Source organism: Dryobates pubescens, chromosome Z, assembly GCF_014839835.1.
Source record: "Dryobates pubescens isolate bDryPub1 chromosome Z, bDryPub1.pri, whole genome shotgun sequence".
NCBI lineage: Eukaryota > Metazoa > Chordata > Aves > Piciformes > Picidae > Dryobates > Dryobates pubescens.
In genome coordinates, this window is record NC_071657.1 from 9816563 (window position 1) to 9842584 (window position 26022).

General features: G+C 41.4%; 1 protein-coding gene across 1 annotated transcript in view; it reads left to right on the forward strand.

Moving 5' to 3' along the window:
- The window catches only part of ELAVL2 (ELAV like RNA binding protein 2), a 92480-nt gene that overhangs the window by 38630 nt on the left and 27828 nt on the right, over nt 1-26022 (forward strand). Inside the window, exons 2-3 of the mRNA XM_054178137.1 lie at nt 9640-9730; nt 12213-12453. Of these exons, the coding sequence (XP_054034112.1) occupies nt 9659-9730; nt 12213-12453 (313 nt within the window). The 5' untranslated portion in view covers nt 9640-9658. The remainder of the gene's footprint in view (nt 1-9639; nt 9731-12212; nt 12454-26022) is intronic.

Consider the following 26022-nt stretch of genomic DNA (forward strand, 5'->3'; position numbering starts at 1 on the left):
AAACTAGAGCATTGAAGGTCCATTTAATAAAGAATGGTATAATATGCCCTCAGAGTGAAGTAAGTAGATGAAGGTCTTTTTTTGACTCTGAAATATTTTATAATAACAACCCTGTGTTCTTGGTCTTTGAATTTGTACCTACAACATACAACAATGAAATAAATTTTTGATCTTTCAGGTGGAGACATGTGGATCACTGATACCAGGGCTTCAATATTTATAAGTGCTTATCTGTGTATTAGGAAAGAGGTGGAAGATTGTTCCACTGTATTGTAATAATTTTAGTAGCAGGAGAGAAGGTGGAGTGATAACACTAACTTCCAGGAAATTATATTGACTTAAGTGAGGTGTGAAGAGGAAAAAAAAAGCCCCAAACCCCTTGCTTTGTGGCTATGAGACAATATAGCACTTTGTGTAAAATGACTCCTTTCAAATTTTTGCTATCCTGACAATGAGTTAATTTCCAGAAGTCGAAGATTCTTATGGTTCTTAGTGACACTGATCTTTTAAATGCTTCCATTTCAAATGTGGGCTGAAGAGCTTGAATGTGCAGCCTGTCCAAACGAATAGTGTGGAGTAAATAGTTTTCTTCCTGATGTTTGGTGTTTTTTTTTTCTCCCTAGAGCTCTGCACTGTGCTGACACTTAATGAAACAGACATTTTCAAGCTCAAGAGCTGTTTCTGCCATTTATTGAATTGCTTAGAATATAATCTGGGGGGCACTGTTCTGAAAATGAGGTCTGTAAAAGTTCAGCTCCTCTGGAGAAAAACTGAAGTAGTGTAGGTTCTACCTTTCCAGCTTTTGTGGATTACCTGCTCTGGTTTTAATAGGTTTGGGCCTAACACTTAGCATGGAATAATGCATGAAGTAATACAGTGTAAAAATGGAATGAAAATGCACATAATAGCCTGTGTCAAGAACAATTTAGTCAATTTAGTGATGCATAGTATCATGGAAATGGGTGTAGTGGACAACCCTAGAGGTGGAAGCCAAGTATAGCTTTGCACAAGCAGGAGGCTTGGAGAAAGCTGGAGAGTACGGAAGCCGAATGGCCCCAGAAATTTATTTTCTGGACAGAGGACAGGGGAATATGATCAGCAGCATTAATTATACTCTACCAAATCCATAAGACCTTCAACAAAGGTTCCTGGCATATTGGCTGCTATATTTCTGTTCTTGAATTTCTTTGTTCTGTGATTCCCATCCATAGATGTGAGAAACCTTTAAGACTTGGGTAAGATTTCTGTGCTCGCTCGAATCAAAAGAAGAGAGTATTTTAAAATAGGAAAACTTCTTAAGTATCCATCACTGCATTTTTAATTGGATTATACAAATAGATTTCTGCACATAAGTCATCTCAGTACAGCATATGGATCTACCATGTTACATCTGTGTTGAATTATTCATTACTCGTGGTATAGCAGGATTAAGAAAGTTCTCTTCATCTGCTACTGGAAGCCTTTGTGCTGCATCCATGGAACGACAGTGACTTCCTGCTCCTGGTGGGGCAGGCATAGTTGTCTTTAAGCTTGTTTTTTTTCCTAAAAGATGTGATTAACATGACACTATTAAGAATACTACTTAGACTGTGGGTTTTTTTGGTGTTAGTCGGTTATGAATTGTTGAACAGGAGTGGCATGTTGGTGTCTTCACTTTCTGGATAATCTTGCATGTTTTTTAAGTGAGTGCAATCTGATCATCAGTTCACTGAAGAAGGTAGAAGATGATGACTGCAAGTGTTTTGATGTGAACAGTTTCTCATGCTCTTCCAGTCTCTCATACCTGCATGAAGCAGATTGTGCAGCTCAATTTAGTTCTACAAATGCCCATTTTTCCCCCTTGCATGTTGCTTTAAGGCCTTTCATCAATGAGGAAAGGTGGGTATTTACTATTTGAATAGTGTTTAACATCTGTATGATATGAAGCAGATCTCTGAAGCAGTCTTGGACAATGCCATATCCTGAGCTGTTTAGATTGCTGTGGTATCTGCTGTAATGCTGAATTCATGACAAACTCTAGCATGTCTTGCCCTGTTGTGCTATTTGAGCACTTGTCTTACTAAAGATCCTTTCTTCCCCAGTCATGCAACTCAACTCCTTCCTTGCTTACTCTACATTTGAGCTCAAAGTTTACTGTGAGAGAGCAAAAAGCTCCCCTGAAGGGAGGAAATTGAGGGAATTCAGACTGTGGTTTGAAGGCTAGGGCTGTGATGGAGATAGCAAGTTCTCAAAATATGGCTTTGTGCGTCTGCTGTGGCAGACCTCTGGAGTATCTCCATTACTGCTGGGTTTTGGGCCCAGCTGTCCCTCCAGTTTACCAGGTAGCTGTGAGTAGTAGAGGGGCTCCCATAAAAAAATCATCAAAGCAAAATTTTTTCCAATTGTCATCTGAAGTCTGGAAGGCGAGTCCTGTCATCCATTGATGGGCCCTCTATTGCACTGAGGAAGGCTGTTGTTGGAGGGGAAAAAACCTTTCAGCTATGTGCTCCTTCAAGGGAGAGGAATGGGAGAGTAAGTGCAGTGCTGAGTAGCCTTGAAGTTGCCACCTGCCTTGATTTAGGAAGCAAAGACCTTGATTTAGGAAGCATCTCTTTGCTTTTTTCTTTTTTTTTTTTTTAAATTGGGCATCTTTTTGGAATCAGACTAACCTGGTTTGCTTCCTTTTCCTGGCTGTTGGTAAAACTTCAGCTTTAAAAATTGCCAGTAGGGCAGAACAATGTAAGTGGTAGTATGAAAGAGGGAAGTTTTATACAGTAAGGTAAATGCTGAAAAATTGAAGTAGGCATCCTAGCCAGTTCAAGTGGAGGAGGCACTGTGCGTCTAAAAGTGGATGTTGACTTTGAAACCCTTCAAGCTATCAAGACACTGTATTTCAAGAGTTCTCAAGTTCTCTCCTTTCACCCCATTGAATCAATTTTCTGTTATTCTGAGTAGGATCAAGAGGACTGCAAATGTATGGGGGTGAAGGGAAATGCCTGCAGTAAGGTACTGTTAATTCTTGTGGGATACATAGGTGTTTTGACAGAATTGTATTGCCTTGGAGAGCACTTTGCTAGAAGGCTGGGAGCTAGCACAAGAGACTGGGACAACATGCACAAGTGTTGAATAAGAGCAAAAACTGTAGTTTGCAAGCTATGGTGAAAGGTAGGGTGTAGTTGAAAAGTCTAAGCACATCCTTTCTGTTAACCAGGCTGATTGAAATTATCAATCAAATCTGCAATTGTTCCAAAGTTATTAATGGTTTGATATTTTTTTGAGGACTGTGTGATTCAGCAATACTTCTGGAGGAACTGTTGCTGAACATCAGCAATATTGACTCTGTTCAAATAGGCACAACTTGACATTTAGTTAAGATTTTGGCTATGACAAAAGTAATTGTTTCCCCTCAGCTAGGTTTCAACTTCTAAATGAAAGAGGGCAATGAAAAGGAAGAGTATAATTTCATGCCGAGTTCTTTCATCCTGTGCATAAGCTAATTAATGCTGCATGTTGGTTGTCCTGCTCAGGGAATAAGCTACACTGGTAGAAGTGGTACCATGTGTCTAAATTGACCTCAATAACTAGGAAGAGAGAAATTATTTTACTTTATCGGAGTCTCATTTGTACTGATCACTTGACAAAATGCTGCAGGTATTTTTCTTCATGGAAGACTACTGCAGTTGATGTGTCTAGTATGCTTTCTAAGTTAAGATAGTAAGTTTCCCTCACTTTACCCTGTTGGCAACATAGTGATTGCAGTCAAACAGAAGAATCTTCTGCATAGTCTGTAGATGACTGTTGTCAAGCAATGTCCAATTTGTTGTATATGCACTATTTTTTCAGAACTCCTTGCAAATCATTATTCTGTCTTCATTTTTAGTATTCCCTATGAAAGTGTTCATTAGGTACATAACTTACCCTTTCTTCTGACCTTTTAATGCTTTTGCCAGAACTCATGCCAGTCCTGGTATGCTTTCTGGTTAAGCTGTCTGCTGTCATCCACTTGTTTTCTCATTGCGTACCTGGAATGGGCAAGTCTGTCATCCTTGGTGAAAACCTCTGCAGTTGAACTTTTGCAAGCCCCATTCACAAGGGTAAATAAAATTTTCCTTTCCCGACTTTTTCTATCCCTCTTCTGTTTCTTCACACACTTTATCACCACGCATGTGTATGGAAGTGGTAAGTAATATTGCTTGTTTAGTGACTTGGAGACAGTGTGAAAAAGTTTCCCTTCTAACCTGCCACCATAGAGAGGCTACTTAATTGGGGGTTTGTTGCTTCTGGCTCCTAGTATCTTATGTCACAGTTGCCTGTGTTTACATTAGTAACTTTTAAGCTACTTTGGAAATTTTAGAGGCCACCTTATCAGAACCTAATTTTAAGTTTCCTGTGGGATTTTTGTGGTCTTTGCTCTCTGTATCATAAAGTTATTCCTCATAACTTTTCATAAACTAAGAGATACTTAACTGTTTAGTTCTCTTGGGCTGAGTGAACTTTCTTCTGGAACAGTAATCTAGTTCATGCTACAGATATTTTTTTTCAAATCTAATGAAGGGAGTGACAAATGGATGGATGTGTAAGTAGGGAGGGCTGCAAATGGGGAGGGGAAAAAAGCTAGTTTATACTGTTCTAAAATACCTGTGAAAACTGACTAAGAAATTAGTGTTACTTAACCAGTTTGTGCAGACTCACCAAGCACAGTATATGCTGTTAACCTGTGAACATCAGAGCAACAGTCAAGCTCTCCTTGACATCTGTTTCCTACAGGAAACTGAATGGGTAGTGTGTTGTTCTGACAAGCAACCTTGTTGAGTGAAGATTTACCCTGTGACCTGTATATGCCTTCCCATAAAGAAGTTTTGGGATTTTCTGGCAGCCTTTGTAATATTTTTTTGCATATGCTGTATTCAACAGCTTACATTCTCTCTCATTGTACAGCTTATTTGATCGTGCACAAATCAATGCTGTTCTTTTGTGTGCAGGCTCATAAGACATTTGTCTACTTGAAGAAAAGGCCACAAGCCCTTCAAATTAACACTCATTAAAGATAAGTCAGCAAAGGGGAAAGATTAAGAACTGCAGCTATTTAAAGTGCAAATAACTACCTGTGGGGTTTTTTTGGTACTGAAATCTGAGATCTGTTTTTGAAAGCGAAGTTTAAGGGTCTAGATTGTCAGTGATTGCCTTTCACTGAGCCCTTGGTGTTTAGAAACATTCCTCACAGAAAACAGTATCTTAATCCTTGCTGAATTACCTTCATTACTGTCTAGTCAAAGTATGTGGTGTAAGTCCTCTGCAAAACACATTGAGTATTTAAAGAGTAACTTTATTACAAGCTGAGATTAAGGTTCTCATTTAGACCTTCATATCTGAAAGGTACAAAGGACATTGTATTCAGCCATGGGGTTTTGCTGCTTCTGCTATTTGGTAGTATGAAAACAATCTGTAGCATCAACTTATGGAAATAGCAACACATTGTTGTCATTGTGCTATCTGTACCCAAGAGGGAAAGGAGCAAACACTGAGTTTCTAAAGCATACTCAGTCTCCTGGTGTCTTAACTTGTCAGGAGGATATTCAGGAGCATGTTCAGGGTCTCTCAGAATTTTGAGTATAGTATCTGCTATTAGGAACCAGCTGGGGCCATGCTTCACCTCTGTGCCTGGGAAGATCATGGAACAGGTCCTCCTAGATGACATACATGGCACATGGAATGCAGGGAGGTGATTGAATACAGCCAGCATGGCTTTGCTTGGGGCAAATCCTGCCTGACCAGTCCCAGTGGTTTATGATGATAAAGTGACTGTCAGTGGACAAGGGACAACCAATGGATGCGATCTGTCTGGACTTCTGCAAGGTCTTTGACATGGTCCTCCTCAACATCCTGCTTGCCAAATAGGAGAGGTACAGATTTGATGGGCTGACTGGTAGATAAGGAATGGGCTGGGTAGTTGCATGTAAAGGGTAGTGATCAATGGTTTGAAGTTAAGATGGTGAATGTTGACAAGTGTTGTCCCTTGGGGGTCTACACTGGGACCTGTACTGTTTAGTATTTGTATCAACAATATAGACAGTGGGATTAAGTGCACCATCCTCAGGTTTGCAGATGGCACCAAGCTGAGTGGTGCTGTTGATACGCCAGAGGGACCAGGACAAGCTGGAGAGATGGAGAGATGGGCCCAGGTAAACCCTATGAGGTTCAACAAGAGTAGGTGCAGGGTTCTGCACCTGTGCAGGAACAATCCTCACTATCAATAGAGAGTAGAGGATGAGGTGATAGAAAGCAAGCCTGTTGAAAAGGACTTGGAAGTGCTGATGGATGAGAAGCTGGACATGAGCAGGCAGTGTGTACTTGCCCCCCAGAAGGCCAGTGGCATGCTGAGCTGCATCAAAAGAATCATGGCCAGCAGACCAAGAGGGATAGTTCTGCCACTTGCTCTGGTGAGTCCTCTCCTGGAACACTGCATCCTGGTCTGGAGCCCTCAATACAGGTAGGATATGGACCTGATTTAGCAGGTCCAGAGGAGGGCCACAAAAATGAACAGGGTGTTGGAGCACCTCTGCTATGAAGAGAGGCTGAGGAAGCTGAGGTTGTTTAGCCTGGAGAAGAGAAGAATCCAGGGAAACCTAATAATGACCTTTCAGTACTTGAAGGGGGCTTAAAAGAAGGCCAGAGAGAGAATGTTTACAAAGGCTTGTAGTGATAGGATGAGGGACAACAGTTTCAAACTAGGGAACAGTAGATTTAGGTTGGATGTTAGGAACAAGCTCTTTACCACAAGGTTAGTGGAACCCTGGAAGAGGTTGCCCAGGGAGGTGGTTGGGGCCCCATACCTGGAAATACTCAAGATGATGTGACCTTTGAGGCTGGAGGTGTCTCATGTTACAGCTTCAGCTGCCTCTGAGGAGCAGTATCCTGTTAAGAGAGGCAGATGTATTTAATGTCTGGTGCCTGCCCATCTAGGTTTAGGATGTTGATTATTCTGTCATCCCTTTTGTGTACTAAGATAATGTAAAAAGTATATAGTTGTGCACTGATTTTGGAGTGATGTCTAGAAATAGAATTCGGTATATAAACTCTATGTGAATTTTTGTATGTGTGAGACATGGATGTGCAGGTATGAATCAGAATGAGGCAGAAAGGCTTTGGTTTCTGCCTAGCATGTACATCTGAGGTGAAAGCAATTCTGTTTTATCTTACCTTGGTTCTGTCTGAAGACTGTCAAGGTCCATTCTCAGTTTTCATTTTCAGCTGAGCATGATCAGTTGAGTATGTTGCATACCAAAAATGTGTTTTGCAGGGAAAGTTAGTAGACCACTGTGATAATTCTTTTCCTGGCTTTCATCTTGCTAGCTCCACTTCGTTTTCTAAAGCTGTCATATAAAAATCTACTGTTGATATAATTGGAACTGTTCTATGGCAACCAGAACTAATCACATAAACCATATGGCTTTTTAACTCCTGATGTCTTTGGTCTTAAAAAGAAACCTACTTGTTTCTCTGCTAGGCAAACGGTACTCATGACTGACTTGAACTGCAGCTAATTAGAAACTAGCATTCAGTTAATGTTGCAAACAACGTTTAAGGGTATTCAGATTTAAAATCTTAATTCACTAAGTGCCATTAAGTTTTGGACAGTGGATGGCTCCTGATGCACTGCATGTTAGAAAAAGGGAACCACTCAGTTTGAACTAGACAACAGTCTTCAGTTCCACTTCCTTTCAGGACTGTAAAGAAAGTACATTTCTTTTCCCACCTTCATTCGATTGTTCTCCTGGTCCAAATGTATTTTAAGACAGATTTCTTTAGTAGGTGTAAAGATCTCAGCTTCCTGAACTTAGTGAGTTCTTAGGTTTTGAATGCAGTAGCTGCTGAGCTATTTTAATAAACTGGTGTGATATTGTTTCTGAGGCTAATAGTAAAAACTGTATTGACTCTTACAATGGTTCTAGTGATTCTTCAGTAGTGCAGTATTTTGCAGCTTTTTTTTAAAAAGACTATTCAGGGCTCTTTCTGTATTAAGGACCAAAATTTGGTCTTGAGACAGTGGTGTGTTAGTTACAGAATTGATGTGAGTACCTTGTGGAACACTTCAGTGAAGATACATGTGTAAACTGGAAGTACTTCAAATGAGAAGTGCTCTTTGAGAATGTGCTCCAGTGCTTGAGGGCACAGTGGAGTCCCTGTAGTGAATTCATGGAAGTCTTGTGCACTTGAGTCTTATTGGAGTTGTCTATCTGCAGCACACAGCTCGCAAGAAGCAAATCTGTCAGGTCATGCTACTTTATTGAGAGCCATAGAGACCCGAATATATCATCTTACACACGTCACCACAGTCCCTGTAGGACAGAATTTTGTAGGCTGACACTTCAGTGCAGCCTCTGTAATAAGCTTGTCTGAACTTAAACAGTTGAGACTTTTGTTGTTGGGGTTTTTTTTGTTTGTTTTTTCCATGTAATAAGCAGTTAATTAAATATACATTGTACACAGTGGAGAGCTTCAGAAGCGTAGCTGTTAGCATTCTTTTGGGATTGACACAATAACGGTTTGCAAGCTGTCAGGTGATACTAAAGCTTTGGTATTTTGCATTAAAAAACAAAAAATATTTTAAAAAAAAAAAAGTTTCCTCGTCAGTCTAAGACCAGCCATAAAGTGAGCTAATACAGACTTCAGTAGCAGACTGAAATGAAGACTAATTTACACTGGTTTAAAACAGAGTTGTTTTGAAATATGTATGTAAAGCCTGGATATGAAGCAGCCTTCTAAAACCTGGAGTCTTTTATCAGTTCAGATTTATGTCATCTGCTAACCAGGGGCAAGAAGAATCTCTTATTTACACCAATCTCAAGCTGTGGCAACAGCCAGGAGTCTTCCTATTTATGCCAGTATTGTGGTGATATTTTACATCTCGACTACTTGTAATTATCTGCAAATGGCCCATTAGCTTTTGTGGTATTCTCCTAGCACTGTTCAATTCAAATTCAACTGGGTTTGCAGTGATGTTTTGTTTAAAAACAGTGTGCTTGGGCACAAAAATACCGTTCTGAAGGACTATCTCTTGCATGTTTTGCTCCAGTTACTCAGTTCGAGAAATTCTTGACTCAGCTGCCACTTGCATGTCCGGTGGTACTCTTAAACACCTATTGCAAGGAAATGTACTGAATACAACATGTGTAAGACTCAATCTACTTAACTTTTAAAACCTAGGATTTTAACAACAGACTCGGTTCTAGAAATGTAGTTTGTAGTCTTGTGTTTTGTTGCTTGGGTTTTTTTTGGCTGCAAAAGGCATGTAAGGAGAGCTGTTTTTCAGTGGTGCATGGTCATCTTGCGTACAAATGGCAAATCGACTCACTGTGTTTTCTTTCCTTCCTCTTCAGTCTTGAAGATGTAAGAATTTCATTTGTCGTAGAGTTCCTTGTAGGCATGGTGTGGTTCTAGAGGTAGTTTCCATGGTAGATGAAGCATCTTATTTCACAGAAAAAACCAACTTTAGAAATGAATTTGGAAAGATTAGATTGGAATTGCCTCAAATCCAATTAAGCCACACTGCATGGACGTGCTGGGAATATAAATGCAATTACTGTAAATTTGTACAAACTGATTTGTTGCATTATCTTGCTAATCTAACATACGGTACTTTTTGTGTCCATATTGCAGACGGCAACTCCAAACTAACATGGCAGTCAGACTCTGTGATGTGGCTTCTCTGCTTAGAAGTGGTTCGTGGGCAGCAGAGCCTTGGACTGGGGTCTGTGGGATTTTTCTTAAATTCTGTAGGCTGCTTTTCTTACATGTTAATAGTGCTGAGGCCATACCAAACTCTAATCTCTCATTTGGAATGTTAACTCTCTTCTACATTTCATTACAGGCTGTAGGTTGTGTCCCTATTCTGTGAGAGCCTAGAGCACACTGGTGTACCATGACAACTTTTTCTATAATCTGGTGATCTCCTGTAGAAATTATACTGCAGTGGCTTGCCTTTCCTCAAATGTTAATTAGACTTTAGTATTAATTCAAAATACCTGGTGGATAATTGGAGAGTAGTATTGTACTAAAATGGTTTTGGTATGGTCTGAATACTAAATTGCAGTAACTTTAAAACCTGTATGCTCTGTGTTTATTATTACTATTTTAAAAGTATATTTACAAGTCTTATTCTAAGAATTGTTTGAAAACTGTAAATTGATCTCAAAACTATTTTTCTGGGTGGAAAATATTTGGTAACTGCTGAAGATGTGCTTTGTGTTTTATGAACAGTTGTATTCAGCCTATCAATGGAATATGCTTTATTTGTAAAACATATTAGTATCACTTCATTCAGAGCAGATGGTTCTATAGCTGAGAAGTGCTATAATTTCAGCACACAGAGGCTACTGCAGCTGTTCACTTGAATGTTGGCTTAGGATTTCATTCTTGCCACCTGAACATAAGAATAAATATGTAATTAAGTGAGAATTATTTGTTGTTCTTGCTCAGTCCTGCTAATTTCCATTAATGAACACTTAAGTTTGGGGGGGGGGTGGGAAAGGAAAGTAAAGGGGAAAATGCAATCTGAGAGAGCTCAGAGCTTTTGTGGCTGCTAGCCCTTGCAGATAAACTAGTGTTTTGAAAAGTAATTTATCTTCATTAGGATCATCTGCTTTATCATCTTCTCAGCAGTCTTGTTTCATTGCAGTGCCAGGAGCAGGTTACCCCTTGGTGTTTGTCACAAGGGAGCCAAATGTTGTTCCAGTTGTTGTTCCTCAGGGAAACTGATCACAGTTTCATGTTAAATCTTCTTAACAGATACATCTTCCCCCACCTTTTTTTTTATGTTGGGTTTTTATTTTTTTAAATTTTTTTTTTTTCACATTGTGCTGAAGTAACCTCTTGAAAAATCTGTATGCAGATCAGAGAAATGTTTTCCCAGGAATGTTTGCTTTGTGGTTTAAGTCACGCAGTTTAGCCCCTCATGTTTTTAGGAAATTCAAATTTACAATCCCTGAACAACACAGTTGACCTAATCAGCTGTTTAAGTATGCATTGATGGCATATGCTGCTTTGAACAGGACAGTCAGTACAGATAACCTTCTGAGGTTATGCTCCCACTTTACAGTAGGCATTTTTGTCTCCTGGAAATCCAAGGTTAGATTTCAGTGTTTGATGGATTTTATTATTTTTTTTTTCCCCAGTGAAACTTCTTGATGAGTTTTGCTTCTGTGTTGAAATGTTTATTACTGGAGAATTAATTTATAGACTTTTTTCTACTGGATGTTTTCTTGTGATGTTGGTCTCAGAGTAGGCTGCCCAAGTGTTGGTTGTTAGGCTGCTGTTAAAAATCCACTGTATTTACCAGCTGTTACCATTCAGTGACTGACTGAGATGGCAGAGAACCTTTTGTACATGTTTGCAAGTGCTGTCACTTCTCCAACTGGTTCCTGCTGTATCTGCCAGTCATGCAGTCAGTTACTTTGGGATGAAACAGTAGTTCTTGGAGTGGTGCTTACTCCTTTATTTTTGTCTAAAATTAAATCAAGTAACTCAAAGTATCGAACTATTTAAGAAATTCCAGTATTTTCAGGGAAGGGGGAAGAAGTGAGAATCAAGAGTTGTCAATTTATTAAAATGAAAGCATTTAAAGGCCTATTTGAACCTATGGTAACGGAAGGTTGCCTAGTGGTTATCAAGGAAGAGTTTATTTCCCATCCCAGCAAATACATGAACCTCTCAAAGTCTCTTTTAATTACTGATCTTTCTGTCTGTTACTGTTCCTAAGATAAAGGCTTAAGGTTCAATTAGCTCCCACCTCTTTTTGAAAATGAAATGCTGTCGCTATTATAATTTGTAAGTTAATTGAACTAACTACCCTTGCAACAGGCCAATTCTGCTTAGTAACCTCTGTACTAAAAAGGCTGGGATACCCCTAAATGAGGGGAATGGGAGGGGATGGAAATACAGTGTTGACTTAATTGAGAGAGCTCCTTAAAGATTGTAGCAGCAACTCTTATTTGCAAGCTTTTAGAGTGTTGCCCTAACTAACAGTTAAAATCCTTCTGTATTGGAGGGTGGGTTTTTTTTGTTTCTTCTTTGTGTGTTTTTGTTTAGCTTTTTTTAATTCCCTTACAGAGGCAGTGTATGGCCCTGGCAATACCATTTTTGCATAGGGACAAGTGTTCTGTATTCTTGTTTGAGCTTTCCTAATAGATAGTGAAATGTGAGTTTTGATGGTCTTTGTTTTCTGTATTTTTCAGCAGGTAATTGGTGCCATGGAAACACAACTGTCTAATGGACCAACCTGCAATAGCACAGCCCACAGTTCAAACACTATAAACAATTGCTCATCACCAGTTGATTCTGGAAACACAGAAGACAGCAAGACCAATTTAATAGTCAACTACCTTCCACAGAACATGACACAAGAAGAACTGAAGAGCTTGTTTGGCAGCATTGGTGAGATAGAATCCTGCAAGCTTGTCAGGGACAAAATAACAGGTATGTTGAAGGTCTTCACTGGTTTTATTTATTTTTTTTTCATTTTCCAAGCAGTCCCGTGGTGTTCTGCAGTTCTCTTAAATCATGGAAGAAAAGGAGTAGAGACCAATGCTGTTGTTGTTAGTGAGAAAGAACTTTGGTTGATCATTATCTAGGTTCTACATCAAGAAATCAAGTGTCTGTATTTGCATTTCATCCTGATTTGTATGAGCGTTGTAAATGTGAACAGGGCATTTAGAGTCTTTGGAAAGAAGGTTTAGATGCAGAGAAGCAGATATGTTTGCAAGGTTTAATTGAGTTTTTATTCAACTCGGTTGGAGTCATGACCTCATTAGCCCCACTTGATGCAAAAATTCCTTTTTCAGGCATGCAAGTAATTAAACTTCTATCTTGGGAAAGGGGAAGGCTACCTTCCTTCATAGGTAAAGCTGGTTTTGCATTGCAGCACTCAAGTTATTTCTTACTCGAGTGTGTTGTGTTCTATTTAGTAATTCATTTTAACAACTGATGCACAGGTCACATTTTTAGACCAGTTGTTTAACTTCAAAAGATTATCAGATGAATGCTTCCACCTTAAAACAAGAATGAAAGAATGGTTGGCAGAGTTCAGTGTCACATCTCCTTTTTTCAACTCTAAACTCTCTCAAATTAAAAAACATTGATATACCACTTAAGTTGGTGTTTCATTAGTGTTCAGAAACATTGACTTTTGATACTATGTCTCCTGGGTTTTTTGGCAGAGTCCTCAAATACACAGCTTTCAACAACCTGTCTTTATCTTACTCTTGATTGCAGCTCCCAAATGTGCTGGTTAGCTTCTGCATGAAAAATTAAACCTTTTTGAGGCTGCATGTCCTCCGTACTTTGATTTAACAAGTAGAAGCCTGTACTTTCCTACTACCAAAAGGTAGTTGCAGAACGTGGACGTTTTTGTCATATTAAATAAAAACTTCGAGTGTTCCCTGAGCAGCAACAGTGAGAAGTGGGGAAAAGCTTTAATTGATGCAGATTGTGTGATGTAAGCCCCTACCACATGTTTGTATTGAAGGCTTGTATATGCTGGAGATGTGTTTCCTGGCTGTGTACATGAACAGTGGAGGACAAGGCCTAAAAACCTTCAGGCAGCTCTGGCACTGCAGGACTTGCCTCTGGCATATGCAGTGCCTGATTTCATCACTTGTCCTGATGACAGATTCTTTAGCATGACATAAAGAAGCTGTACCACCTTTTCCCACATTGATGGGTGATTCCCACTATTGTCATCATTACAGGAATGATGATTAAACAAGAATCTGGCAGGAAGAAGGGGAATGTTTCCAAGTTGTTCATAGAATCATCAAATCCTAAAATTGTGGAGGTTGGAAGGGGCCTCCAGAGAGTAAATCCAACACCCCTGCTAAAGCTAGATCACCTACTGCAGGTCACACAGGAATGCATCCGGGGGAGGTCTTGAAAGTCTCTAGAGGAGGATTCACAACCTCTCTGGGCAGCCTGTCCCAGTGCTTTGTCACCATTACAAGAAAGAAGTTTTACCTCAAGTTGAGGTCGAACTTCCTGTGTTCCAGGTTTGTATCTGTTGCCTCTTGTCCTATCACAGGGCAGCACTCAAAAGAGACTGGCCCCTTTTTCTTGACACTCACCCTTCAGATATTTCTAAACATTATTAAGATGTCTTCTCAGTCTTCTCTTTTCCAGACTAAATAGTCCCAGGTCTCTCTGTCTTTCTTCCTAAGACAGATGTGCCTGTCCCTTCATCATTCTCAAAGCTTGCTCTGGTATGTCTGTATCTGTACCTGCTAAGGGTGAACAGACTGAGCCAAGTTAAGATCTCTTCTAAATTCGACCACCTAGTCTTCTGCACAGTAAGACTGTAGCCAGAGCCTGTACCTTTTTAACATAATACAAAGTACTTTCTGCTAGTGCTCATTACCTGCATCCTGCTAACACACAATTAGTGAAGATATGGTACGACACTGAATAATCGCCCTCTTTTTTGAGGATGCTTACTTTCTGTCATTGTTCTCTTCATGGTGGAGGTGGCATTTGTGAATATTTTTACATGTACATGATGTGGTGAAAACTTAAAAATAAAGGGAGGGTTTGGGCATTGATCACTCTTGGTTATAGGTCTTGACTACTGCCCCCTGAAAAATTTTGTTGTCCCAGTCACAAGATTGATTCTCAGACCCTACTTCTTGCACCTCTGAAGTAACTATACAGCATCAGTCAACTTTGTGCTTGCCTTCAGGTGGCTTACAAAGTAGATTGGATGAGGAGGAGAAATTCCCCCATGCAGGCCTGGACAGATGATGCTGTATTCATGTGATGAAGAGAATGGGATTTATTTTCTTTTCTACTGGCTATTCTACTCACTGTTAATTTGAAAACAAGCTCCCCCAAAACAAGGATGCACTGCCTGAAAAGTTTGGCTTTTAAAACATGACTGACAGTATATACCATGTGGTGAATTCAATAAGCTTCACAGCTCTTCCTCACCAAATTGCTGACTGGTAATCGCTGACAACTTACCCTCTCTGAGGTAAGGACCATTTAGTGGCACACAATTAGTGAAGCTAAGAGGCTGCTTAAGAGCCCAGCTCTGGTCCTTTGCCTTCCTTAGTGAATAGTCTCTGACTTCAGTGCTGTTGAATAGAGGATGCTTTGCCTTCTCTTTGGATCTGAACGAGCACCACTTCTTCCGGTAGCAGGTGGCTTGCTCCGAAGATGCTAGGTGGGGAATGGTTAAATCTGAGAATTATTTTTCAGCATGGTAGCCTTGGCTACTGAAACAACTCCTTCTAGTCCTGGGCTGACCAAACCCCTACTTTTTACTGTGAATACTGAACTGCCAAAGAAACTAGGTTGGACTTATGCCACACCTTGTTATCGTCAGCTAAAGGCTGGTGCAGAAAACAAGCCCCTCTTCTCTGTAAGTAATTGCTTCAGTGCTCAAAAGGTCCTTTACTTAGTTTCCTGACTCTTTGTGCTGAGGCTGGAAAGATAAAACTGGTGCTTGATCACTTATTGGCATGGGTATTCTGTTTGTCTTGCAGATCTGAGTTCACATGTTCCTTAGTGAAGTTTCTTCTCCCAATTAACAGGCTGCTGCAGGCACATAGTGAGCCTCAAGGTCTTAATGATAGATGTGTAAATTGCCCACATCCTTACATAATGGTTCTGATGTTTTATATGGTGAAAGCTCACATTGCAGCTACTTGATGTCAAAAGATTGCTTGCCTGGGATTAGAATCTCATAGAATTGTGGAGCAGAATCATGGTATGCATTGGGTTGGGAGAGACCTTTAAAGTTAATCTCGTCCAACCCTTCTGCAATAAGTAGGGAAATCTGAAAGTAGATTACTCTGAGCCCTATCAAACCTGACCTTGGATGTCTCTATGGATCAGGCCTCCTTCAATTCTCTGGTAGTTTCAGTTTTATGTTGGGGGAATAGTTTCAATCCACCACAGCATGGTTCGGCAGGTCCATGTCCTTCCTATGCTGAGGGCCCCAGAACTGAACACAGTACTGTAGGTGAGGTCTTGCCATCACAGAGGGGCAGAATTGCCTCAACTACTGGCCATGCTGCTTTTGATGCAGCCCAATATGCAGTTTGCCTTCTAGTCTGCAAGAGCATGTTGTTGGCTCATGGCCAGCATCTATCCACCAATACTCCCAAATTTTTCTCTGCATGGCTGCTCTCAATATCCTCCTCAGCCTGTACTGATAACAAAGATTTCCGATTGCCCTGACTCTGGTGTAGGACCTTGCACTTGCCTTTATTGAATCTCATGAGATTGTTCTTAGCCCAGTTGTCCAGCCTATCAAGGTCCCTCTGGATGACATCCTGTCACAGAGTCTTATCAACAGCACCACTGAGCTTGGCATTATCAGCAAACTTGCTGAAGGTGCACTCAGTCTTGCTGTCTGTATCATTGATAAAGACACTGAACAGCACTGGTTCCAGTACGGACCCCTACAGGACAGCACTTGTCACCTGTCTTCGTTGGACATTGGGCTGTTGACCACTACCCTTGGGATGCAACCATCCAACCAATTCCTCCCTTCACTGAACAGTCTACCCATCAAATTCATATCTCTCTAGAGTGAAAGATGTTGTGGGGGACTGTGACACAGGCTTGGCGAATGTCCAAACAGATGATACCTGTTGGTCTTCCTTTGTCCAGTAATGTAGTCACTCCATTGTAGAAAGCCACTAGGTTGGTGAGCCAGGATTTGTCCTTGGTGAAGCCATGCTGGCTGCCTCAAATCACCTCCTTGTCCTCTGTGTGCTTTAGTATTGGTTCTGCGAGGATCTTGTTCCATGATCTTCCCAGGCACACAGGTGAAGCTGACAGGGTGGTAATTTCAAGGTGCTCTTTCCTATCCTTTTTACGCACATTCTTTTCCTTTTTCCAGTCACCAGGGACTTCATCTGACTTCCATGACCCTTCAAATATCATGGAGAAGGAATTTGCAACTCATGTGCTGAGTCCCTCAGGTTGTTTCCTCGGATGCTTATTGTCAGGTCTTAATAGACTTGTGTATGTTCAGGTAGGGTCTGGAGATCTAGTCCAACCATCCTGCTAAAGCAGGCTCACCCAGATCTAGTTGCACAGGAACATGTCCAGGCATGTTTTGGAAGTCTCCAGAGGAGATTTAACTGCAGACCTTTTGTTTGGAAGCATGTTGTCTTCTGCATAGCACATAGTGATAGCTTAAGAAGGATCCTGAACTTAAAGTTGGAAACACTGTTGGTGTTTCTGCTTTATTAGAGAAAATCATACCAGCTTTGAGGTATGCCTTCAGTTGCCAGCAAAAACACTGCATCAGTCACATTCCAAAATGCTTTGGTGTTAATGTGATGTCTGACCTTAAAACTGCATTGGGAGCTATACTTCTGATATGAGTAGCCTGGAGCGAAATTACCTTGTGTTTGTGAGTGCTGGAGAGGGAATGCTCTTGTTCTAGTCCTCTTCATACTAATTTTCAGGTTTTCCACAGTTCCTGAAAAGCAAATTTTCCTTTTTACAGTTCAAGGATTGTTACCAAGTTTATGTGAAGGGAGTTTTGGTATGAGTTTTAAGAATTAGGTTGATTTAATTCCTGTGTTAAAACAGTTACTTGGTTTTTTTTCACTTTAATTGAACTGTCAGGAATACTGAGTACCAGGTGAATGCTTTGAGAAGTTTAAGAGAGCACAGAAAATTAAAGACTTTCATACAGGCTAAGTCGCAAATGAGAATTGATAAGGGCCAAAGTTCTGGTTCCTGTTTGACTGTCTAGTTCAGGTTGTTCCATATCAATATGGGATGCATCCTCAGGCTTCTTCACGAGGTGTAACTTTGTTTATGACATACTGGAACAGAGATGTTTGCCAAGCAGATGCAACAACTGCAATACAGGAAGCTAAGAAGTCTGGCAAATAAAATTAAAACATGGTGAACCATTTCTCATCAGTGAAGCTTTTTGATGGAAAAACTCACTTTTCTGCTCGTACTAGTAGGCAGTGTCAGACTCTACTAATGCAATCTACTAGCAGATTTTAAGACATGTAGCCTGCTACATACTCAGTCAACAACAATGATGTGTATTGAAAATCAAAGAGATCAAGAATGGCTACTGCTGTCTTGACCTGAATATTTGTCAGAGCATCCTGTGGATTAGAACCAAATTATCTCCCCCTTTTTTATTTAACGTGCAGTCTGTGGTCACATCTGCAACACCAGAGCGCACTTAAAGACTGCATTACAGCAAGGCCTCAGTTCTTTGAAGCTGTCTGCACACTTCAGGATTGAGATGAGTTGAGCGTGAGAGCCTCCTGGTTTCCAAAAAAACTGATGGAGGGAAGGGGTTTACTTTTTACTTTCATGTGAGCAATCTGAAGCCCTGTTTCCAGAGGGCAGTTCTAGCAGTTTGCTGTTTCTGTGGAATGGAATTGTTTCAATCAATGGTTCCTTGCAGCATACTGTCAACAAGATTTGCATCACTTTCTGATTCGTATCTTGGGGTTTAGTTGAGAGATGTGGAGGAGAAAGCTGAACTGAGAAGGTTCCTTCTGGTCATCTCCAGACATGACATTAATGGACACAACTTGCTGTTGGGGCAGCCCTGGTAGCTGAATTGAAGTTCAGTTGCTCAGCTAATGGAAAAACACAGTGTTCTCAGCATGAATTAAAATAGCTGATTGCTGTTCTGTTGCTTTACTGGAGGTGCAGAAATTAAACCGTGATAGTAATGAAGATTTTAGGAGGTGCTGTCTATTCATGTGAGAATCCCATCATCAAGAGCAGCATATGAGAAGTGGGGCACGAATGACACTTATCCTTGCTTGCTAACCAGAGAATCTGTCTGGAATGAGTCATTGTGCCCAGATATTTTGGAGTCTGTTAACTCATGCTTTTGACTAATGCAGATGTATCTAAATACAAGGTACAAAACTACCACATGAAGTAATTATAGTTGTACAGGAGGTAGGAGACTCTAATCTCAATATAGCATAAAAACTCAATTCTTATCAGCTGTTCTAGATAGTGGTTTAATTTAGGTTCTTGAGTACTTAGTATCAAGCTCAAAATACTTCAAATGTGGGGGAAGAAGGTAAAATGGGATGAAGTTTATTTATCAAAGAACCCCTGTTCAAGCACTAAAAAGCACAGTGTCTGCTTGTGTAAGACAGATTGATTTACCAGCTGTTGACAAATGCAAGGCATGGTAGTAGCTCCTACTTGAAAATGAAGACTTACCATAGTATGGCAGACTGCATTTTCTAAACCTACTTTTCTGGAACTTGAATATAGGTAAAAATGGCAATTTAATGTGGTGTCTTTAGAGGAAAAAAATACCCTTTTAAAATGCCTGGGTTTTTTTCAGTGCAAATTCAGTTGTAGATGTGGAAGATAAGTGCATCATGTTCATGTTGTAAATCATGAAAATTATTTTCAAGCCTTTGCTTCTTTATTTGACTGGGAATGCTTGTGAAGTTGTTAGCAAAACCGAAACTTCGGAATTCAGACTAACTTCAGGGAGCAGTGGAAATCTGATGTCGTAAATTTGGGAGAATTTCTTAGTTTTTTATGGCTTCACCGTTCCTTTACTGTTTTCCTATTATAATAGTCCTATGCTCATAAAATTCACAGCTTCTCAAAAAGGCCCTGCTTGATGGGTCATTTTTTTTCTTGTCTCTTGACATTTTGTTCAAACTAGTAATAATGCATGTGTAGACTACTTTTTGCAGTTAGGCATGCCTGCTTGTGCTATCTAGAAAATGAGGCAGGATCTGTTTAGAGATCTAAAAACAGGAGTTGAACTTGATGATCTTTGAGGTCTTTTGCAACCAAGACAATTCTACAATTCTATGATCTAGCCTGGAATAACACTTTGCATCTTCAGACTTCTCTTGCTGTGAACCCCTAGTAATAGACTGTTCTGAGTGCTCCCTATCTGAAGGTTTCTCTTTGCATCACTTCCTACTGTCAAACTTCCTGTCTTCTAAACGCAGAGAAGTCCATTTCAGAACATTCTTGCTGGTTGCTGCTATATGGGTTTGTTTTTCAAGCCTTACTGTGATGCTTATGTGTTGGTTGAAAACCTGATCCTCTTAAACACCATTTTCCAAAAATGTCTTCCCACTTTCCCTGTGGCTGGTAACTGTCACACTGTGGTGTGGTTTCTTCATAGTCAACATGTTAGGCTCTCAAAATAAAACCCTTCAGATTTTGTGACCATTGAAAATTCCAGACTTCTGCAACCTGGAAATAGTGTGACAGACAGGCAGGTAAAGAGAGACATACTACTTTCTCCTTATGTCCTTTCAACTTTAGTCATATGGAAATGAGCGTATCTATCTTGTGCATATTTCATCTTATCCTCTGCAGGTAATAATTTCCTTGATAACTGGAATTGTTGTTCACAGTATCACCAAGGTCGGAAGAGACTTCAAAGATCATCGAGACCAACCTGTCACCACACACCTCATGGCTAGACCATGGCACCAAGTGCCACGTCCAGTCCCCTCTTGAACACCTCCAGGGATGGTGACTCCACCACCACCCTGGGCAGCCCATTCCAAGGACGAATGACTGTCTTTGTGGAGAACTTTCTCCTCACCTCCAGCCTAAACTTCCCCTGGTGCAGCTTGAGACTGTGTCCTCTTGTTCTGGTGCTGGTTGCTAGAGAGGAGAGACCAACCCCTTCCTGGCTACAACTACCTTTCAGGTAGTTGGAGTGAGCAATGAGGTCACCCCTAAGCCTTCTCTTCTCCAGGCTAAACAATCACAGCTCCCTCAGCCTTTCCTCATAGGGCTTGTGCTCAAGGCCTCTCCCCAGCCTTGTTGCCCTTCTCTGGACACGTTCAAGTGTCTCAATGTCCTTCCTAAACTGAGGGGCCCAGAACTGGACACAGTACTCAAGGTGTGGCCTAAGCAATGCAGAGTACAGGGGCACAATGACTTCCCTGCTCCTGCTGGCCACACTATTCTTGATGGAGGCCAGGATGCCATTGGCCTTCTTGACCACCTGGGCACACTGCTGGCTCATGTTTAGGCAGCTGTCAATCAGCACCCCCAGGTCCCTCTCTGTTTGGCAGCTCTCCAGCCACTCTGACCCCAGCCCAGCACTTGGATTTGTTGAATGCCATCATATTGGACTTTGCCCATTTGTCCAGTCAGTTGAGGTCTCTCTGCAGAGCCTTTCTACCATCTAACTGACTAACATCTGCTCCTAACTTGGTGTCATCTGCAAATTTGCTAATGACTGTCTCAACCCCCTCATCCAGATCATCAATGAAGATATTAAAGGGGATGGGGCCAGCACTGATCCCTGAGGGACACCACTGGTGACTGGTCACCAGCTGGATGTGGCACCATTCACCACCACTCTCTGGGCTCGGCCCTCCAGCCAGTTCCTAACCCAGCAGAGTGTTGGTGTCCAAGCCATGAGCTGACAGCTTAGCCAGTGGTTTGCTGTGGGGGATGGTGTCAAAGGCCTTGCTGAAGTCCAGGTAGACGACATCCACAGGCCTCCCCACATCCACCAGGTGGGTCACCTGATCATAGAAGGAGATCAGGTTGGAGAGGCAGGACCTGCCCTTCCTAAATCCATGTTGGCTGGGCCTGATCCCTTGGCCATCCTTCAGGTGCGCAGTTATTGCCGCCAGGATAATCTGCTCCATAATTTTCTCTGGCACTGAAGTCAGGCTGACAGGCCTGGATTTTCCAGGTTCCTCCATCCGTCCCTTCTTGTGGATGGGGACCACACTGGCCAGTTTCCAGTCATCTGGGATGTCACCTGTAAGCCAGGACTGGAGGAAAATGATGGAGAGTGGCTTGGCCAGCTCATCTGCCAGCTCTCTCAGCACCCTAGGGTAGATCCCACCCGGTCCCATGGACTTGTGAGTGTCCAGATGGCTCAGCAGATCCCGAACGAATTCCTCATTCCAGGGCATCACACTGCTCCCTGACCCCATCACCCAGCTCAGGAGGCCACTTGTCCTGAACTCCTGCCTTCCTGCTAAAAATTCAGGCAAAGGTGGTGTTCAGGACCTCAGCCTTTTCCTCGTCTTCAGTCACAGTGTTCCCCTCCAGGTCCAATAAGGAGTGGAGGTTCTTCTTGCCCTTCTTTTTTTTTTTCTTGCCCTTTTCTCTGCAGGTAATAATTTCCTTGAAAACTGGAATTGTTCCATTACTATTGTACACACAAATGCGACATTCAATGTGGCAGGTGTCTAGAACTACAGTTCTTTAAAAATTGCCTGGAAGTGGAACACTTCCAGGAAATTGATGCAGTTGTAGTCAGAAGTTTGAAAGTGAAGTTTGTACAGAAAGTTTTTAGTTGTTGGTACTGAATGAACAGACAAAGCTGGTGAGGGGTCTTGAGCACAAGCCCTATTAGGAGAGGCTGAGGGAGCTGGGGTTGCTTGGCCTGGAGAAGAGGAGGCTCCGGGGGGACCTTACTGCTCTCTACAGCTACCTGAAGGGAGGTTGTAGCCAGCTGGGGGTTGGTCTCTTCTTCCAGGCAACCAGCACTAGAACAAGAAGACAGTCTTAAGCTGTGCCGGGGGAGGTTTAGGCTGGGTGTTAGGAAGAAGTTCTTCACAGAAAGAGTGGCCATTGGAATGGGCTGCCCTGGGAGGTGGTGGAGTCACCATCAACTGGAGGTGTTTAGGAAGAGACTGGATGGGGTGCTTGGTACCATGGTTTACTTGATTAGATAGTGTTGGATGATAGGTTGGACTCGATGATCTCAAAGGTCTTTTCCAACCGGCTTAATTCTATTCTATTCAACTTTGCCACTTTTCCCAAAAGAGGCTTGCTAATTTTGAAACTCCCTAGCTCTTCTTTCTTCAGTGTTTACTCCTAATGTGCTTGACACATGCAGTGCTCTACCACTCTTACCCATCACGTTTCTGCAAGGTTTTGAGAGAATTCACCATGAGAGAGTAGAGCAGTTCTGTAACTAAAGGGAGCAGTTAGCTGAAGCTTGCTGTGTCTTGATAGCTGCTGCTTAGTGGTGTGCCAAGGTTAAAGAACCATTTCTGGATGCCTCACAATTTTGGATTTAGGCAAGGATGTAGATAAAAGGTGTTCCCTGACAAACTATCTAATCTCTGGAGCAACTTGCTTAAGACTTCGGAAGCATAGATTCTCTGTGGGTGGGTGTGAAGGTGAGGGTTGCAAACATCAGCTTTTTCATTTATGAGGTAGTTCATGTTTTTAACTCTGTAAGCACAGCCTCTGATGTGGCCTAGAGACTCTGTGCTGTAATACAAAAACAATAAAGTAATTTCAAACTTCCTGTGCTTGTTGGAAGAAAGTAAAATTGGCCTACTTAGCTGGTGGGTGGAGTACTGTCCTATTAACTAGACTGCAAGACAATCCTGAAGGTGCTGTTTTCAAACAAGCCTTATGTATGTGGATCCAGATTTCTATTGGAGATTTGTCTTAAGCCTATTAACATTGTATCATCAAATTATAAATTGCTTTGGGTTGGAAAGGACATTAATGATTGAGTTCCAACCCCTCTGCAATGGGCAGGGACACCTTCCACTAGACCAGATTGCTCAAGGCCCTGTTGGACCTGGCCTTGAATACCTCTGTGGAGGGGGCATCCACAAACTCCCTGGACAACCTGTTCCAGTGTCTCCCCATCTTTGCTGTAAAGAATATCTGCTTCATATTCAGTCTAAATCTACCCTCTTTGAGCTTCAGTCCATTCCCTCTCATCCTGTTGCTCTTGTAAAAAGTCCTTTCTTGGCTTTCTTTAAGGCCCCATTCCAGTACTAGAAGGCTACTATAAGACACCCTCAGAGCCACCTTCTCCAGGCTGAGCAGCCCCAACTCTTAAAATCTGCCCCAATAGGGGAGGTGCTCCAGCCTGCTGGTCACCTTTGTGGCTTTCATTTGGACCTGCTCTGACAGATTGATGTTCTGGTGTTGGGTGTCATGTTGTCTTCCCTGATTCTGGATGTTACTATTTAGTATCACTGAAAAGGACTTCATGGCATTTACTGTGCTTTTTTCATAGTAAGCTGCGTAATTTAAATGTCTCTTTACATGTCTCCTGGAATTAGTCATGCAAGCAGGTGGAGACAAAGGAACTTGTTTCATCTTACGTTACTCAAGATACAACTTGATTGTCTTTGCACTTCCACTTGATTCTCATTCTTTTGCAGGCATGACATTGCTTTGAACTTTCAGGAGTTTATAGGCTTTCTTTTTACAAATAAGAAGGTAAAAAGACCCTTTTTTGACTAAACCTGTGTAGTCTGCTCCAGGGATTCAGTTACATTGCCTTGTTCCATACTACTGACATAGTAAAACCAGGCTTTTTTCTACAATGGTTAAACATTTTATTCATCCATATGTTAGCATGAACTAATGAAGTGATCTCAGTCTACAGTGTGAGGAAGGACTTCATGCTTTATAAGTGAAACTCTTATTATAAGGCTAAATATGATTAGGGATCTCTCTGAATGTAGCAAAGAAGAACACCCTCTTCATTAAATCATTGCTTTTCAGCCAGTGGTGTGCTTTTAATGGAGATTAATCCAGTATCTATTTTCTGCCACTTCTGTGCAGCTGAAATTTGTTCTTATCAGTGACTGCAAAAAGAAGCCTTTGAACATCTTGGGTTTTGCAAATTGGCACTAGTCCTCTGACATGGGGTATCTTGTGTGCTTTTAGCAGAGACAGTGATCTGTTTCCTCATTGGGAATCTTCAGGCTGCCTGTTTGACATATCTTTACCACTGCTTACTCTTTCGTATGTGCTCATAGATAGGTATATATTGTTGTTACAGTGATTCTAGGCCAGCTGTTTGAATAAAGGTGAATTCTAGTGGAAACTAGTGCGTGTAAGGAGGCCTGAAGGTTTTATAGGCATCCCTGGTTTTCAGGGTAATTGCTGTGAAATTAGTGCAAAAAGTGTTTATAATAAATAAGACACTTCAGTGAAGTGTATCTTGGTTTGAGTAGTGGTGCTGTTGACCTGCACACCCTGAAGCCCTTTCACTCTGAAGGATATCACGTGGGTATCCTTGCAGCCACCACAGAGTGGTAAGTAATAAGACTTAAAGCTGCAGATGTTTGGTTTTTTTTTTTTGGGGCGGGGGGTCTTCCTAGGACATGCCAAGTGCAAGAAGTAGGTAGAAAGTTGTACAAAGCTACAGAAGTAAAATGTGCCAGCCTCTGATTTTAATGATTCAATGCCTTAATCCACATCAAGAGAAAGAGCTACCACAAATACAGCTCAGATCCTGCATTTAATCCTATGATTGCTTCAAGAAGTTTTGTGTATCTATCAACTCCCAGAGTTACCTCAGGCACAGCCATGTTATATTTGAGCTTTCCACACTTGTTGACCTATTGTTTCAGTCAGGCAAGACTACTAACTGTTCAAGACTATCAAAGTGTTCAACTTTCTGTAGTGTCCAGAAGCAGATGCCTTGTTTCTTGTGCAAAAACAATCCCTACTTTCAGCTTCACATTTTCTTGTGGTGTATCTGTTAATAACCTTCAGTGGCTTGTCTTTCATGTGGCTCTTACCCACAATACCCCCTACCCTTGACTTTCTGCCTGTTGTGTAGAGGAACCTGAGCTGCACCCTGTTTTGTGGTTGTGGTTTGTGTGGCTTACGTATCAGCAAACTTGTATTGATGAAGTAGCAGATAACTTTCCTCACATGTGAAGGAACTATGCATGATTGAAGGCAAGAAGGTGGTAGTAAGTTAATAAAAGGGCAGAGTTGAACCAGGGTGAAAAATTAAGATTTTCAGGATTACTTAATCTTGTTGATTATGTCTAGTTAAACAGTTCGTCTCTGTATGTCAGGATAAACTGTTGGATGCTTCAGTCAGCATTTGAGCCTTTTAGTCTTCAACTTCTGTTTTTCCAGCTTTGGAGCAATAGCTGAGAAACTGGCTTTGGGGAAAGAGGCATCAAAGTGTCAAAATATTGAAATCTAGTAGCAATTACAGTTTCCAGGTGTTCTTTCACAAGCTGCCTAACTTGCTAGCTCGGTGGTGTTACCGGTGTTCAGTAGATAGAATCCATCTGCTGGAACTATGAGCAAACT